Here is a 16,421-nt window from a genome sequence, read left to right on the forward strand (position 1 = left end):
TTTGTTTTTTCACGCTATAAACTATAGAAGGGCCCGTGAAAAGTCGGAACAGGATGGAGGATCCTGCAAAAGATCCTAGCCTATTGGCTCTGCTCTAGGATGTGGGGTCCATGCCCGTAGGCCTCTTTTTCCCTTGGAAAGAACACACCTCAAGACTCCGCGGAGCACAGGTTGAGAACCCCTGCTTCATACTGAATATTATTTTTGTAGAGACCGTAGCCTTCATTATATTGGAAAAAAGGATATGTGAGACACACAAAAGATTAAGAACCCCCGGGGATCAGAGCCGCCCTTATGAATGTGCTAGTCCGCGTTTACCCTAAAAATAATTTTTCATAAATTTTAAATTTCCACTATATCTGAAAAGAAAAATTGAAAAATTCGGAATTTTTATCAATTTTCTGGAATTGTTTCTTTCCTTTATTCAGGATTTTGATTTTCTGAATTTTCGATCTCACACAGAAAAAAAAATCTGATGCGAAGGGACACTGTTACAATTTTTTCACCCCGGGCAACGCGTCTGGTTCGGGCGGTCCTCCTGAGAATTAAAGGAAAACTAATATCGTAAGGCTTTTTTTTCCCCCCTTTCATTGTTTTAAACAGATTACACTCCCTTTTTGTTTGGAAAAGAAAAAATCAGGTTTTGGGTAAATTTTTACGGTCGAATAAAAGCTCACCCAGTCGAGAAACATTTGTCGCAACAGCTGACCATACGAATCTGCCACGAGCTGTGAAAGTACGTGATGACCTTGGTGTTGCGGTGTTGCTTGTTATTCTTGAAGTTATCAGCTGTTGTCTTATCACAGTCACGGAATGAGAGAATTCTTCTTAAAAATTCATTAGGAGGAATTTTCTAGTAGATAATTGGCTTATTCAGCTGTGTGTGCGTTTTTCTATAACTTTTCCACTAATAATTGGTAAGTATCGAGATATTTTATCCGAATTATGTTACTTTTCATTCATTCATTGTGTTACTTACTAAGAGATGCTAATTATTTTTCCTCAAAAAAGATCGGATATTTCATAATTTCACAATCTGGAGCAGTGCTTCTCAACCTAGGTTCTCCTTTCGAAATTTTAATATTTTTTTTTCAATTTTTTTGCATTAAAAAATATCTTTTTCGTCTGGGGGGGGGGCTCATAGGCGCACGAGCCCCTATGCTCCCCTCCCGCGTACGGTTTTGATCGCACCAATATTCGTTAGGAGGTAGGGGGCAGTGATGACGAAATTTTGCTGACAAGGGGCGTCTAAAATGGCTAAAAATTTGCTTGCGTAATACTTGAACGGTCCCTTATCGAGGGACCAGTGAAAAATCTGCCCTCTAAGGCCCCAACAAAGATTCCAGCCTAGGGACTCCTGCTGCAGGACGTGGGCGAGATAAATGCATCCAGTCTTCCCGACTAGGCCAGTACGTCCTATAGATATTGTATATACACTGCTGGCCACCCAAATTGCAACACCAAGAAAGACAAGAGATATCGCAATAATATTTATTTTGTAGATAACATGTTGACCAAGCATCAAATGATTAAATTTATAGACTTCTGTGAAGTGTGGTTCCTGCCAAAATCAGTAGCCAGAGTAGCCGCCATTGTTGGAGATCACCGCTGCCACACGCCTCGGCATTGATTCAAAGAGACTTTGGATGTGTTCTTGGGGTACAGCAGACCAAGCAGCTTCCACGCGTTGCCAAAGTTGATCTGGTGTGGCAGCTGGGGATGTAATCTGGGTCAATCGTTGAGCAACCATGGACCACATGTTTTCTATCGGCGAAAGATCCGGAGAGCGAGCTGGCCAGGGAAGCAATTCAATCTGGCGATTGACGAAGAACCTTTGGACAATGCGTGCCACGTGTGGTCGCGCATTATCCTGTTGAAATATGGCTGTGGGCAAGCCCTGAAGGTAAGGAAGGACAACTGGCTCCAACACCTCGGAGATGTAGCGCTGGCTTTTTAAAGTACCGGCAATGCGTACTAGAGGAGTGCGAGAGTGATATCCAATACCGCCCCATACCATAATACCCGGTGCAGGACCAGTGTGGCGGTGCATAACGCAGCTGTTCAGCATCCTCTCTCCACGGTGTCTCCAGACTCCAATCCGACCATCGTGGTGTTGCAGACAGAAGCGTGACTCGTCAGTAAAGACAATTTCATTCCATTGTGCCGTCCACATCCTTCTTTCATCGCACCATTGGCGGCGGAGACGTCTGTGGTTCTGCGTCAAGGGTAGACGAAGCAATGGACGTCTTGCGGACAGACCACTCTGCTGTAAACGGCGTCGAATGGTACGCGCAGACACTGCATGATGTGGTACAGACTGAATGTGCTGTGCTATGGTTCGTGATTTGGCTGAGCGATCCGTCACTGCCATACGCACAATACGCCTGTCATCACGTGAAGTGGTGCACTGAGGTGGATGCGATCGAACACGTCGGTCCGTCGTACCCTCCTGCATCCAACGATCACATATCCGCATTACAGTTGTTTGGTTTCGTCCAACACGACTACCGATTTCCCTGAAAGATAATCCACAATCTCGGTAGGCCACTATCCTTCCTCTGTCGAACTCGGATACTTGATCAAAACATGATCGCTGTTTTCTACGAGGCATAATTGATCGTTTTTTTGAAAAAACCACAAGAAAAACACAATTGCCGTACTTCAAATCGTCGAAATCTCCAAGCCTTAAATAGCGCTTTGAAGTGGTGCCACAGGCGCGCGTGATGTGCGTCTGCGCTGAAATTCTAATCATTTGCATATCTCACCTCCGCTAATGCATGTTGTAAATTTCATATTATTTGCATGCTTCCTTCAGGGTGTTGCATTTACGGTGGCCAGCAGTGTATGTATATCTAGGAAGTAATGAGTCCCGTATATATCGGGTGACGAAACGTTTTACGCCATCCGCCGATAGTATTTTTTTTGCCTTGTAGCATTTGCTGTGGCACTATAACAATGTTTCAAGGGAATTAAAATTTAATACTCTAGAAAACTTTAAGAAATTCATTCTTAAAAATATTGTTGGTGCTGCTATCTACTTTCGAAATCAGAAGTGCTTTATGATTGGGCTGACCATACTTCCTTGAAAAAAATACGGGAAATTGAGCTTCGAAATACGGGAAAATATGGGACATTGCCAATCACTGCCAAAAAGCAAGCAAAGCCGCCAACTCATGCTAAAATAAGGTAAGTTGCTTTTCGTGGAAAACAAGCGCCACTTTAAATTTCAGTGAATTAAAAAAAAGAAAAACAAATGTTTGGGATGAATATTCTTGTTTGTAGTCGTAATTATCGTAATGCATTTCTGAGTTGGAAGGATAATTTTATTCGTTGATTTGAAGAATAAACAGTCAAGTTGGCTTCGTTGAAAATACGTGAAAAACCGGGACATGTTTGCAAAAAAATTGAGACAGCCATAAATAACCGGGACTGTCCCGGAAAATACGGGACGTATGGTCATGTTACTTTTGTCGTTATGACGAAGCTCAGGTATAAAAAAATAAATTCTTCATTCAGCTTTGCTCCTTATAAATAAGCTGACCATATTTCCTCGGAAGAAATACGGGAAATTTAGATTCCAAATGCAGGAAAATACGGGGCATCGCCAATTATTGCCAAAAATGACACCAAAAGTAAATAAAGTTGCCAAATGTTACAGAGATTACATAAAAATCAAAATGGCGGGAAACAAAGCTACTACAAATTGCAGTGAATTAAAATGAAGTCCACGAAATAAAACGTCCACCAAGACAAATGTGAGATTAATATTCTTGTTTATATAATTGTAATTATCATAATATAATTTCTGAGTGGGAAAATAATTTCATCTTTTGACTTCAATAAAGAATAAAAATTCAAGTAAGGTTCGTGTAAAAAACGGGAAAAACCGGGGCACTTTCACTAAAACGTCGGGAAGACCAAAAAAACAGAGAAAACCGGGACTGTCCCGGGAAATACGGGACGTTTGGTCACACAACTTATAAACAAAGGTTATAAACTCTCCTAGAAGATCAAACTTCCAGTGCAGTTATTTTTTCCAAGACCCAAGGAGACATCCAAAACAAATGACATTCAAACAAGCAGACGACAGCTAAGATCATAAGAAGTGAATATCCACACTCCACGTTATAGTAGGTGCTGTCATCTAATCTTAAATTTAAAAGTGACTCATGGGGTGATGATGAAGTTCAAAATGAAAAAAAACTATATTCTTTATTCCGCTTAGTTCCTTATAAACATAGCTCGTGAACTGAACTGGAAATTTAAACTATAAGTTCGGTTATTTCATTTGAGCATAAGGAGGCATCCAAAACGAAAAACCTCTTAATGAGCAGACGACAGACGGTTTGTTCGGTTCCCTACAAGATAAGCTCACAAACAGAACTGGCAGTTCGAACTTCCAGTTCAGTAATTTTTTGGGGACACAAGGAGACGTCCAAAACAAGTAACCTGGAGAGAAGCAGACGACAGAGAATCTGAGTCTTGCATCGGGATTATATTACCTTACCAAATTGCTTGGAAAGAAAGCGATATACTTTTCCATGATGGATAAACGGTAAAATATTAAAGGGAAAAACACTTCAACAGATCAGTCAATGAAACAAAGTATAAGTAGTTATAGATGTATATCATGTAAATAAGACTCACTCGGTGATTGGACGGCGCGTGCTCATGAATGCGTCACTCGCGCCGCGTCCCGACCAGTCAAGGCCAACCTCAGTTGATAATCACACAGACATACACGTGCCGGTATCTGATGGTTGCAAGTAGATTAATTTGTGCGGCCGCTTTTTCTCCTTATTTTCGTTGTTTTTTGTTTCCGCGTTTAATTAGGAACGTTGTTTCTTTGAACAGGACGCTGAGCACGCTCTCGCAGCACATGGATCCCGCGGAGCTGGCCAAGAAAAACGCCGCCTACAAGGCAATCGATGACCACGTCAAAGTGGGTCGGAAAACCTCTTTTTCAATATTAAGGCATTTATGATTAAAATTGCATTGCTTATTTATAAGTATTTTTTTGTTTTTTTTGTTTATTGTAGGGCGATTGTGCTATCGGCATTGGGAGCGGCACCACTATTGTGTATGCTGTGGAGCGATTAGGTATACATACATTTGAGTTTTGTTTTCATCAGTCTATCTAGGGCCGCAACTAGGGTTGGAAGCAGGTGGGACTCGTGCCTCGGGTGCTAGACCCTAGGGGCGCAAATTTCATTCTTAAACCTCTCCTTCAATATTACAGGAAGGGGGGTGGCATCAAAATGCGCGGTTGCCCCGGGTGACCAATCATCTAGTTGCGGCCCTGAGTCTATCATTTTTTAATTTTTATTGACACCCAGGGCCGCAACTGGGGGGGGGGGAAAGCAGGTGGATCTCATGTCCCGGGCGCTGGAGCAGAGGGGGCGCAAATTTAATTCTAAACCTCTCCTTCAGCATTACAATGAGGTGCCAAAATGTGCACTTGGGAGGCAAGGCCCCCGGGTGACCAAGCATCTAGTTGTGGCTCTGTTGACACCTCCACCCAGTCGTATACTCGACACCTCCCCTTCCTGAGCCTGGCGGGCAGTAGTTCAGGGGGTCGGATGCGTGTTTCCAGGCGGTGAGAGGGCCATGGGAGCCTGAATAGATGGAGTGCAAGTTTCACCCTTTAACTACTCATCAATGTTCCAGGGGGGGGGGCGGGGTGTGTTCCATTACAAAATATGTGTGCTTGCCCCGGCTGAACAACCATCTAGTTGCGGCTCTGGATTTATGCAATCCATCTCACAAGCCTGTTGAGTTAAGTTTGAGTCTTGACCCTGCACTCAGGAATTCCTGGCTGTAAGTATGACCTATCTAGAAAAAGTCCCTCCATCAATTAAGCTTGGATCGTGACCATGGATCAAGAATCATTGGTTCTAAGTGAATTTGTACGACCCATGCAACTGGTGAGGGGGGGGGGGTACAGATCAGGTGCCCCAGGCACTGCACCAGTGAGCCAGCCCATTTGTGGTTAAAACAGTAAAGCTTATGTCTAAAGAACGAGGGATTGGTCAGTGAGTGACAGAGAGAGCAAGAGACTGGTTGAAGAGCAACTAAAAGAGTGATCTTAAGAGTTTATAAGCATGTAAGTGACCTAAGGGGGGATAATTTCGTTTCCGACCTTAGGTATTTGCAAGCATGTGAATGACTAAAACAGTGTGTAAACATGTAAATGACGAAGAAGGGTGACCTAAAAGACAAGGGACCAGGTCAGTGAGTTACCAAAAGAGTGTGTGAGCAATCAGAAGTCACCAAGAAGGCACAGGTCAGTGGAAAACCAAAAGAGTGACCTAAAGAGTATGCAAGCACGTGAATGACTAAAACAATGTGCAAGCATGTGAGTGACGAAAAGAGTGACCTGAGATTGGGTCAGTGAACAGCCAAAGTGGTTACCAAGAAAGCATGTGAGTGATCAAAAGACTGGCCTGTTTACGGGGTGGAGGCTAAGCAGCTATATCCTGAGCACAGCAAATTTGAGGGATGAGTCATGAAGAAAATTAGACTAGAATAGGAGAAGAGCGGCAAGTGTTGCGTGGACCACTAGCAACAAACGACAAAACCATAAATCTGCCATCAGTTTTTACCTGAGGACACCTTCCTCTCGGTTGAATACTGAGGGAACCGGCCGCTTCCCCCCCCCCCCCCTTCTCTGCATAAATGTAGTGAGGGACGGACTTGGGCACTTGACCTTCGCAATCAATTTTTTTTAAACATGTTATGTATATTTTCGGTTAACTTAAATTTTGTGAATTAATTTACCACTTCACCAAACATCAACGCTGGCCATATCACTATATTGCAATTTACTGCCATTAATGAGATTTGTTTCAAATGAAGGTGCTGCCTATTGGTTTGATATACTGGGATTTCTTTTCTTAAATGCGTTTAATGCAATAACTTCTTTTCTCATGCGTAATTTTTCTATTTTCAATTTACAGCGCAAAAAATTCAAACTGAAGGTTATGATATATCATGTGTTCCAACATCCATCCAGGTATGTTGGTACCTTTCTCGAAACTTTTAAGCCTCACAAGTAGGCAAATGTTTATCTCGTGTTAGATATGAACGATAAATATAATTTCATAGCTTATTTTTCATTTACACTGTCCATGTTTTGATATTATTGCTGAATTGTATTTCACTGGTAGTATATTACTACCAGTGAAAATACTTACAATGCAAAATTGATGAGAGTTATGAAAAATATTCAAATTACCGTAGAAGCCTTCTCAAAACTAACCAAAGCAAAAAAATATTGGGAATGCTTTCAGTCAGAGCAACCATGGGGGGAAAGGATAAGAATTCCCACTCATCAGAATAGAAATAATAAAACAAATACACTGAAAAGCCAAAAAAACTGGTTAACCTGCCTAATATCGTGTAGGGCCCCGCAAACACGCAGAAGTGCCGCAACACGATGTGGCATAGACTCGACTAATGTCTGAAGTAGTGCTGGAGGTAATTGACACCATGAATCCTGCAGGGCTGTCCATAAATCCGTAGGAGTAAGAGGGGGTGGAGATCTCTTCTGAACAGCACGTTGCAAGGCATCCCAGATATGTTCAATAATGTTCATGTCTGGAGATTTTGGTGGTGAGCGGAAGTGTCAGAAGAGTGTTCCTGGAGCCACTTTGTAGCAATTTTGGACATGTGGGGTGTCGCATTGTCCTACTGAAATTGTCCAAGTCCGTCGGAATGCACAATGGACATGAATGGGTGCAGGTGATCAGACAGGATGCTTACATACCTGTCAGAGTCGTATCTAGACGTATCAGGGGTCCCATGTCACGCCAACTGCACACGCCCCATACCATCACAGAGCCTCCACCAGCTTGAACAGTCCCCTGTTGACATGTAGGGTCCATGGATTCATGAGGTTGTCTCCATACCCGTACACGTCCATCAGCTCGAAGCAATTGGAACCGAGACTTGTCAGACCAGGTAACGTGTTTCCAGTCCAATGTCTGTGTTGTCGAGCCCAGGCGAGGCGTAAAGCTTTGTGTCGTGCAGTCATCAAGGGTACACGAGTGAGCCTTCGGCCTCCGAAAGCCCATATCGATGATGTTTCGTTGAATGGTTTGCACGCTGACACTTGTTGATGGCCCAGCATTGAAATCTGCAGCAATTTGTGGAAGGGTTGCACGTCTGTCACATTTAATGATTCTCGTCAGTCGTCGTTGGTCCCGTTCTTGCATGATCTTTTTCCGACCGCAGCGATGTCATAGATTTAATTTTTTTACTGGATTTCCGATATTCACGGTACACTCGTGAAATGGTCATACGTGAGAATCCAAATTTCATCGCTACCTCAGAGATGCAATGTCCCATCTCTCGTGCGCTGACTATAACACCATGTTCAAACTCACTTAAATCTCGATAACCTGCCATTGTAGCAGCAGTAACCGATCTAATGATTATGTCAGACACTTGTTGTGTTATATAGGCGTTACCGACCGCAGCGCCGTACTCTGATTGGTTCCATCTCTCTTTATTTGCATACGCATACCTGTACCAGTTTTTTTGGCTCTTCAGTTTATATAAAAGTGATGATATGCCCAGATTCATCCCGGCTCGCATCTTTTGTGAGGTATCAAAGCATTTACAAGCGCAGAAAAGTTGACATAATTTTCGATTCTGTGCTGTCCTCAGACTTTAATTCAGTTATCATACATAAAACTATGATGCCATACCCAGGGGTGGGAACTCTGCGCCAATTGCGCCGCACTGCGCCAAAACTAATATCTTGCGCCATCCTGCTCCAATAGCGTATTTTTGCATTTTTCTGCCCCAAATAGCGAATTTTGCTTCAGTATGGCCGGAATTTCGGAAAGGACGCCAAAAAATTTTTGTTCCTGCTAGCCACGAAACGGTTCTGTACGAGAAGAGCGTGTTTTATTCCATTATACTTAAACTATCGGCCCCTGATTGGGCTTTCCATCGCGAAACCCCGATATTGTCCGTGATCGTGGAACTGAAGATGGTTTGCAATGCCTTTCAGCTTTAAAGTGCAAATTTGAGTGTTTCCGTTTAAAAAAAAGTCGTTACTGGAAGCAGCAGAAATTACTGTAGTCGATTGTCATTGTGTTAAATCCCGATGTTTCGTGAAAAAAATTTTCATTCCGGGAGTAAAAAGCGCATGTTCGCCGAATTACGAATGTTAGTTTAGAAACTTTGCAGAATAACGAGCGTTAAATCGTCAATGTTGCCAAATAACGAGCGTTAAATCGTCAATGTTGCCAAATAACGAGCGTTAAATCGTCAATGTGCCGAATAACGAGCGGTAAATCGTCAATATCACCAAATAACAAGCGTTAAATCATCAATCTCGCCAAATATCGAGTATCGGATCGCCAATCTCGCCAGATAATGAGTGCTGAATCGCCAAACATTGAGTTGATTCTTCCGAAATTCTCTCCCATTTTGCAACAATTTCTTTCCAAGTATAAAAAAATCTAGCCAAATATCGAGTATCGGATCGCCAATCTCGCCAGATAATGAGTGCTGAATCGCCAAACATTGAGTTGATTCTTCCGAAATTCTCTCCCATTTTGCAACAATTTCTTTCCAAGTATAAAAAAATTTAAAACTTATAAAACATTTTTTAGCACATTTGAAGTGCTGCTGTTCAAGGCAGCAAATAGTGCCCTCAGTAAGCAAAAATCATCTTAAATAGACTGGTGCAAAAAATTTTATGACAGCCGCTCTTTCAAACAAGGTGTCAAAAGCCTAAAACACCAAAAACAAAAATCAAGCTGACGAAAAGATGTTTGATAACAAAAGACAGTGCAGTTTTATTTTGAAAAGGGTTGAGGGTTAACGAAAATATTCTTGTTAATTTTACTGCTCCAATTTATAAATATCTGCTCCGAATCCCATATTTTGCTGCTCCAAATCCCGAATTTGCTGCTCCAAAACTGCTCCAAATCCTGAATTTTGCTGCTCCGAAATGGACTTAGTCACTTCCCACCCCTGCATACCAAAACTAAACATGCCAAGGCCAATTTTTTAGTTGATTTGGTGCCTAGGATTTGCCGAACTTTGATGGCTTTCTTTGGTATTATTATTTATTATTATGGCGCTTACTATTTTTGGGTTGACGTGATCCCATACAAACCTGCAGAAATGCAGTTTTGTATGAAAGTAGGTGGAACAGTAAGAAACATGTTGTACATTAATGCTGGCATGTAGCTATGTTGTACATTAATGCTGGCATGTAGCTATGTTGTACATTAATGCTGGCATGTAGCTATGTTGTACATTAATGCTGGCATGTAGCTATGCTGTACATTAATGCTGGCATGTAGCTATGTTGTATGTGTAAGCTGTACACCAAATAAACATATTTAAAAGAGATTACAAGCTTTCACCCTTTGTGCACCGAACAAATGACCAGCGTTCTCGTTTTTAAAAGTTATAAGTTGTTTACAGCTGTGCGCAGAATAAATGCATGGTATACTTCATTTTTAAAAGACATCACAATCTGTGTGATGTTACTTGTGTTTTGTCAGTCACTGTACAGTAAAAGGATGCACAGCCTTTTAAGAAATAGCGGCTTTTCACATAGTTTTTTCCCTTCGAAATCATGGTTCCGCAGATCAAGATTTTTCTCTGTGCATTGTATAAACCAATGTATAACTTTCTCATCTAAATCAGGATTAGAGCCTCCAGGCAAGGAAAGGGGGAGGGGTGGGTTTGCAACAGGTAAGGGCTCCACCATGCCCTGTACTCAAAAGTGGTCATTTATATTTGAATTAATAGATATAATGAAACAAGATGGCTGTGTTTCAACTGTGATAATGTTCAAGGCCATCTTATTAATATAAGTAATTAGAGAAATTTATTTATCTTGCTGAGGTGACTTCCAAAGGAGGTTTGCAAGAGGAGGATATACTTACCAGTTTTAATTTGTTTCTGCGGCTTTATTTATAATTTTTGTATTTTTTCAGGCAAAACAGTTAATCAGAAAGCACAAGCTCATACTGAGTGATCTGGAGGAGCATCCAGAGGTGAGTGTTTGTTTTTCCTGGGTTTTTTTAAATCTGGGTTTTGATTTGTAGGCACGAATATGTGGTATTGCATATATACAATACCACATATTCATGCCACATATACAGCCACATTTTTTTAACTTTTTACAGAAAGAACTGTCAAAAAAATTCTAAGTTAATCAATTGGCAAGAGAACAAAATTGTTTTATATTACATTTTTCACATTCTCTCTTAACAATTTGCGTTCTAGTGCATGAAATAAGGAAGACAAAGTTGTGTGTCTTCAGTGGTGTAGATGGTAGCATGCTTGCCTGGTTTGAAAGAGGGCCCTGGGTTTGAGTCTCGGCGGAGAATAGATGACGTTTCTTTCCATTTTCACCTCAGCATGATTCCAGAAAATATGTTTTGTTGATATGATATTCATATATCCTTTGAGCTAGAAAAAAGCTGTCTCTCTCTCCACTGTCCACCTAGGGGCTATTTGATGAAGTTAAGAGAGTACTAATGTGTCAGTACTACTTCAGTGTCTCATGCCACAGTGCAAGGAAATAATGAAGGCAGGGTCGAGTCTTCTCTCTCTCTCTCTCCACATGGTGTAGATGGTAGCATGCTTGTTCGGTTTGCAAGAGGGCTTGGGTTAGAGTTCGGGCAGAGACCAGATGTCTTTTCTTTCAGTGTTTATCCAAACAAATTTGGATTTTGTTTACTTCACCCCACTCCAACTTATGATCGAACCTTCCGTGTGGTTACTTAATGCCAGGAAAAAGAAATTTTTACATGTTTTTGCTGTATTGATTAAAAACTAAGCATGCTGAAAATGTGCTTTTCAGAAACAATAGAAGTCTATAGACTGAAACATGAGGCAAATGAAAAGTAATTTTCAATTATATATATCTCACAAAAAAAAAGGAAGCCAAAAGAAGGACATTAGATAAAGACACTACTTGCCTCTTTTTCCCTGAATTAATTTATAATTCGTAAAGTACTTTACAATTTTAATTAATTTAAAAGAAAGTTCAAGTGATCGCTTCGTTCTTAACCTTCTCAACACAAAATTTGATAGGTGGTAATTGTGGTGTAGGACTTGAACCAACTTGACTAACTTTTCTAATTTCTATGTTCTCTCAATGTATTTTTCTTAGCTTGATTACGTTTTTGATGGTGCTGATGAAGTAGATCAGAATCTTTCCCTTATCAAAGGTGGCGGCGGGTGCCTTACGCAGGAAAAAATTGTTGCCTCTTGCACAAATAATTTCATAGTCATGGTTGATTACAGGTATTTTTCCTTAATTTTTGATCGTTCATTGTGTGTGTATATGTGGAAACATAGGTTAAATTTCTCAATTCAATCAAAGAGTTAATCTTGAATAATTACACTATGTAGCAGTTTTTGTTCCTGGGTGCCTCATTTCCTAATGATTTACGACCAAAAAGGGTAGGAAATAGCAATTTTATGATTTAAACTTGAAGTCGAGAGCAATTTTTCTTATTTTGGCAGTTGAATATCTGAAAAGCATCATCATGTGAGTTATAAAGACGTATCACGAAAATATGCGATAAATGACAGTTTTTCTTTTAAGTTGCCAGTTATTGAACTTGGGCCGTGGTAAGATGCTAGTCCAAAAACATGAATTGTTGCCCTCAGGTCTGCAGGTTTTCGATCCTGGGAAAAATATGTATAATGTTCTTTTCCCATACTGAGTCTGAGACGACCACCGGTAGGTAGCTCCGTCATTCCTAACCCAACTCCTTCGTTAGTAAATTGCTGTACTGTGACTTGACCGAAGTTGTTGTGTAGTAAAGTAGTAGTTATTGAACTCGCAAATCATAGATTCGTAAGAGTTACCATATTTCGTTGAAATTAAAGTGGGCATACAGCCAATCATCGCTCATCAATAAAGGTCAAATTGTCTCTCACTAGCAAAATTGAAGTTAAGCGAGACAAAAAGTAGCTGATTTGAGACTAAAAACTACAGTTATATATCTGCAGTATGATCACAACCTCAATTTTTTACTACATTATGCCATGCCCCCCGTTCACTATGCACACCCTCAGTGATTCTCTCCCCCCTAAGGCCAGAGTAAACCATGTGAAAGCCCTAAGCGCTCAAGTGATTTTGGTGCCCCTACCCCATCCCTTTTACTTTTAACCTTAATGAATGACCACGACCTTATGGCAATTATTAGAGTGGTAAGCAGGTATTTTTAAGGAGGGTGTTCAGAAACATAATTTTGCTTGAGGCTTAGAAGATGGCTCTGGAGCCTCAGGTGTCGGTAAGGCCTCATGGCAATTTTTATTTGGTTAAAATTGTGGAGAGAGTAAACATGCAAATTTGTAGGCAGGTATTTATAGCTAGATGGGGGGAAGAGGTGCTCGCTCAAACTTTTTCCTGGGTACCTATGGTGCTGTGTGGTGTATTTTATAAGAAATTTAAACTGGTGGGGCAGTAGGAAAAAAGGGCACTCACACGAAGCAGAGTAAGCTCCAGTGTGTGCGCTCAAATGACATGACAGGCGAAAATTTCAAATTTTAATAAAATTAATTGATAAATTATTAATTAATAAAAATATGAACTTATGAAATTAATAAGATTATTAATTAATGAAATTATTAAACTCATTAATTAGTTATAACTCTGTGTTAATGCATAACATATGCAAAACAGGGAGGGCGGTGATGTACAAACTTGAGAAAAGCATAGCAAGAAATCTATCAGAAGTTTGCACAGCAATCTGCAATCAAAAATTACGCACAATGAGGATAATTGCACATTGTGTTGCCATTGATTGAAAACAATATAAAAAACATATGCGCACAGAGGTAGAAAATTCTTGCAAGTACAAAAGGAAGCAAGATGACATTGCATCGCACATGCAGAAATATTATAACATTTTTCAAAAAGGAGATTCATGTCTTTATCGAAAACAACTAGAAACCAGACTTAAACAACAAGAATTAATTTTAATCATTATTTGGATGACCATAGCTTCGTATTTCCCGGAACACTCCTGTATTTTCACATGATTTAATAATAAACTACTAGTACACAGGAAAATTTTTTGAGAAAAAAAAACAACTAGCAACGAAATGGGTATTTTTTCCATCCAAATGGCCAAGAAAAAGACCTGATCTAGTTGGAAAATAACTAAGTTGTCATCACTGTTCTAGTCTGAACAGGCATAACAAATAAATTATGTTATTCTATGTTAAAGAAACGCATGCAAACACAAACTTTAGAATGGAAAATAAAAACGAAAAAAATTCTACCTTTTTTCCAATGTTAAAATGTAGATGTTGATTTCTATCCGTTTTCAACGATAAAAAGAAAACAATCCAAAAGAACACAACAAGAGATGAAAACACATATTAATTTTTAAAAAATCTGAACAAAAAGTAATTTTACACAAGTCTGCATTTGCAAATAATAAATTCCTAACATGAAATTCTCAGTTATTATCATCTCAAATTTCATCTTATGTTATACAGCTTCTCCTAAAAACGTGTTTGCATATGATACCCCAGGTCCTGATTAGTATTTTTTTTATGGTTTGTTATTACTGTATGGCCCCGGTCAAGTATTGCATATTCACATAGTGAGGTTCAGTATACACAAACATTTATAAAACCACATACAGTGGAACACTCCTTAATATGACTGATTTATACGATTTTCACTCATTTACTCATTCATTATACACATTTGGCTTCAGTCGCAGTTTATTCCTATAAATATTGATATTAAAATATTTAATTTATCAGATGCACAACATCAATTACACTGCGTTTTCATTTCAACTGGAACCCCGAAACTCCATAAAAGTTTAATTTCTGTCAATAGGATTTTTTTGTAGGTTACAAAAGATGCCACTGAAATGAATATTTTTACGAATATTATCGCCAGAAAAGCCATAATTTTTAGTATGATTGTAAATGCATCATCAGGAGAATTGATAAAACTGGATCAAAAGTCAGGTTTTTCAATTCTTTGATGCCAACCACTGGTGTTAGGGAAACGTTGAGAAGTAACTTGAAACGTTGAAGAAGTAACGGACGACAGTCTTTGAACCCGAACAAACAATTTTCATCAATAAACAGTATTGTTTGCAGAAAATCTTGCTTTTAATTTTCTTTTTTTTTGTCATTTGTAAAATAATCGTAATAATCCTGAAGAGAGAGAGAGGGATTAAAAGTAAAGGCAAAGTCATCATTGAATTAAATTTATAAAAAAATCATAATCTCATGACCTTTCTTTGTTTTCTTCACATTCAGATAACTTTTAAGCATAATCCGAAAGTTAAATAAACATTATGGGAGAATCACGGCTAAAAATAAAAACTGGCATGATTCAGTCTGTTGAAAGTCATATAAACGGGGTTCTCTCTCTACTGTATTTCTTGTTTTCTTCATTCCCCTCTCTTCAGATCTGGAGACCACCCGATGTTCGAATTTGAATGGTTTTGTGCTACTATACTATGTTTATTTATCTATATTGCTCTACAATAGAATGTTTTAACCCTGGCGCGATGACAACCTGATAACTTTAGATCCTTTCTACTTACTGATTATTTAAATCTTTCACTTTAATGAGCATCAAAAAAAAAATAAAAATAATCAATCAATGGTCATATCCTTCACCTCGGCCATCCTCCATCTGTTTTTTGTCTGGCTTTTTATGAGAGCAAAAGACATACTAGAGAAGTTGATCCATGGAAAACTTATCTTTTCAGTTGAACTTTCCTTTTCCTTCTTGAAAAAAAATCACAAATGGCAAAATCTTTTTGTAAGAGTTTTTTTCTTTGATTCCCTTCATATTGGTAGGGTTTGAAGTTAAAGCTGCTTCAGGAAAATAAAAGGGCTTTGCCCCACCAGGGGTCATTTTTTATCTTCACTGGTGGGGCAGATAAAAAGGCTAGTGGGGCAAAATCCCCACCAGTTAACATGTAAAAAAACGGCTTGGTTGAGACGGCTCTGGGCTTACTTTATGGCAATTCAGCAAAATATCAATGCAAAAACTGAGCATTAACACGAGTGCTTGTTCACAATTAACTCAGTTTCTTCTGCTTTTGTGTCACCCCCAGGGCCGCAACTAGAAACAAAAATTTACTCTTATCACTTGGGAGGATGGGGAGGAGGGTATGTATGCATTTTGGCACCCTCCCCAGTAATTTTTAATGGAAAAAGAGTAAAATCACACCCTTCCTGGTCTAGGGAACAGACCCCCCTCCACTGCCCTCATTTATTTTCGGCCCTTATCAACCTTTCGATTCAAATCTTCAACTGTACAACCAAGTGCTCTTAAAATTTTAAGATTTTCTGCTGGATAGTTGATGTTGGAGGGAAAAACAGTATATTAAAAAATAATGTACTATTTGATTATTTTGTGTGGTGCCCCTTTTCTCCCGATGCCCTAAACA

At 39.6% G+C, this 16,421-nt stretch overlaps 1 protein-coding gene across 4 annotated transcripts in view; it reads left to right on the forward strand.

Moving 5' to 3' along the window:
* Positions 1-772: 772 nt before the first annotated feature.
* The window catches only part of Rpi (Ribose-5-phosphate isomerase), a 30,875-nt gene continuing 15,226 nt past the window's right edge, over positions 773-16,421 (forward strand). Inside the window, exons 1-6 of one of the 4 annotated variants that reach the window (XM_089234298.1) lie at positions 773-917; positions 4,855-4,942; positions 5,040-5,100; positions 6,957-7,012; positions 10,965-11,024; positions 12,149-12,282. In XM_089234298.1, coding sequence (XP_089090424.1) covers positions 4,880-4,942; positions 5,040-5,100; positions 6,957-7,012; positions 10,965-11,024; positions 12,149-12,282 — 374 coding nt within the window. In that variant the 5' untranslated portion in view covers positions 773-917; positions 4,855-4,879. Of the gene's footprint in view, positions 918-4,704; positions 4,943-5,039; positions 5,101-6,956; positions 7,013-10,964; positions 11,025-12,148; positions 12,283-16,421 lie in introns of those variants that run through there. The other 3 variants (XM_089234299.1, XM_089234300.1, XM_089234297.1) reach the window with 3 other exon arrangements.

The sequence above is a fragment of the Pholcus phalangioides genome, unplaced genomic scaffold (genome assembly GCF_987345545.1).
Source record: "Pholcus phalangioides strain wild (caught in Gottingen) unplaced genomic scaffold, Ppha-v1.0 ptg000008l_1, whole genome shotgun sequence".
Lineage (NCBI taxonomy): Eukaryota > Metazoa > Arthropoda > Arachnida > Araneae > Pholcidae > Pholcus > Pholcus phalangioides.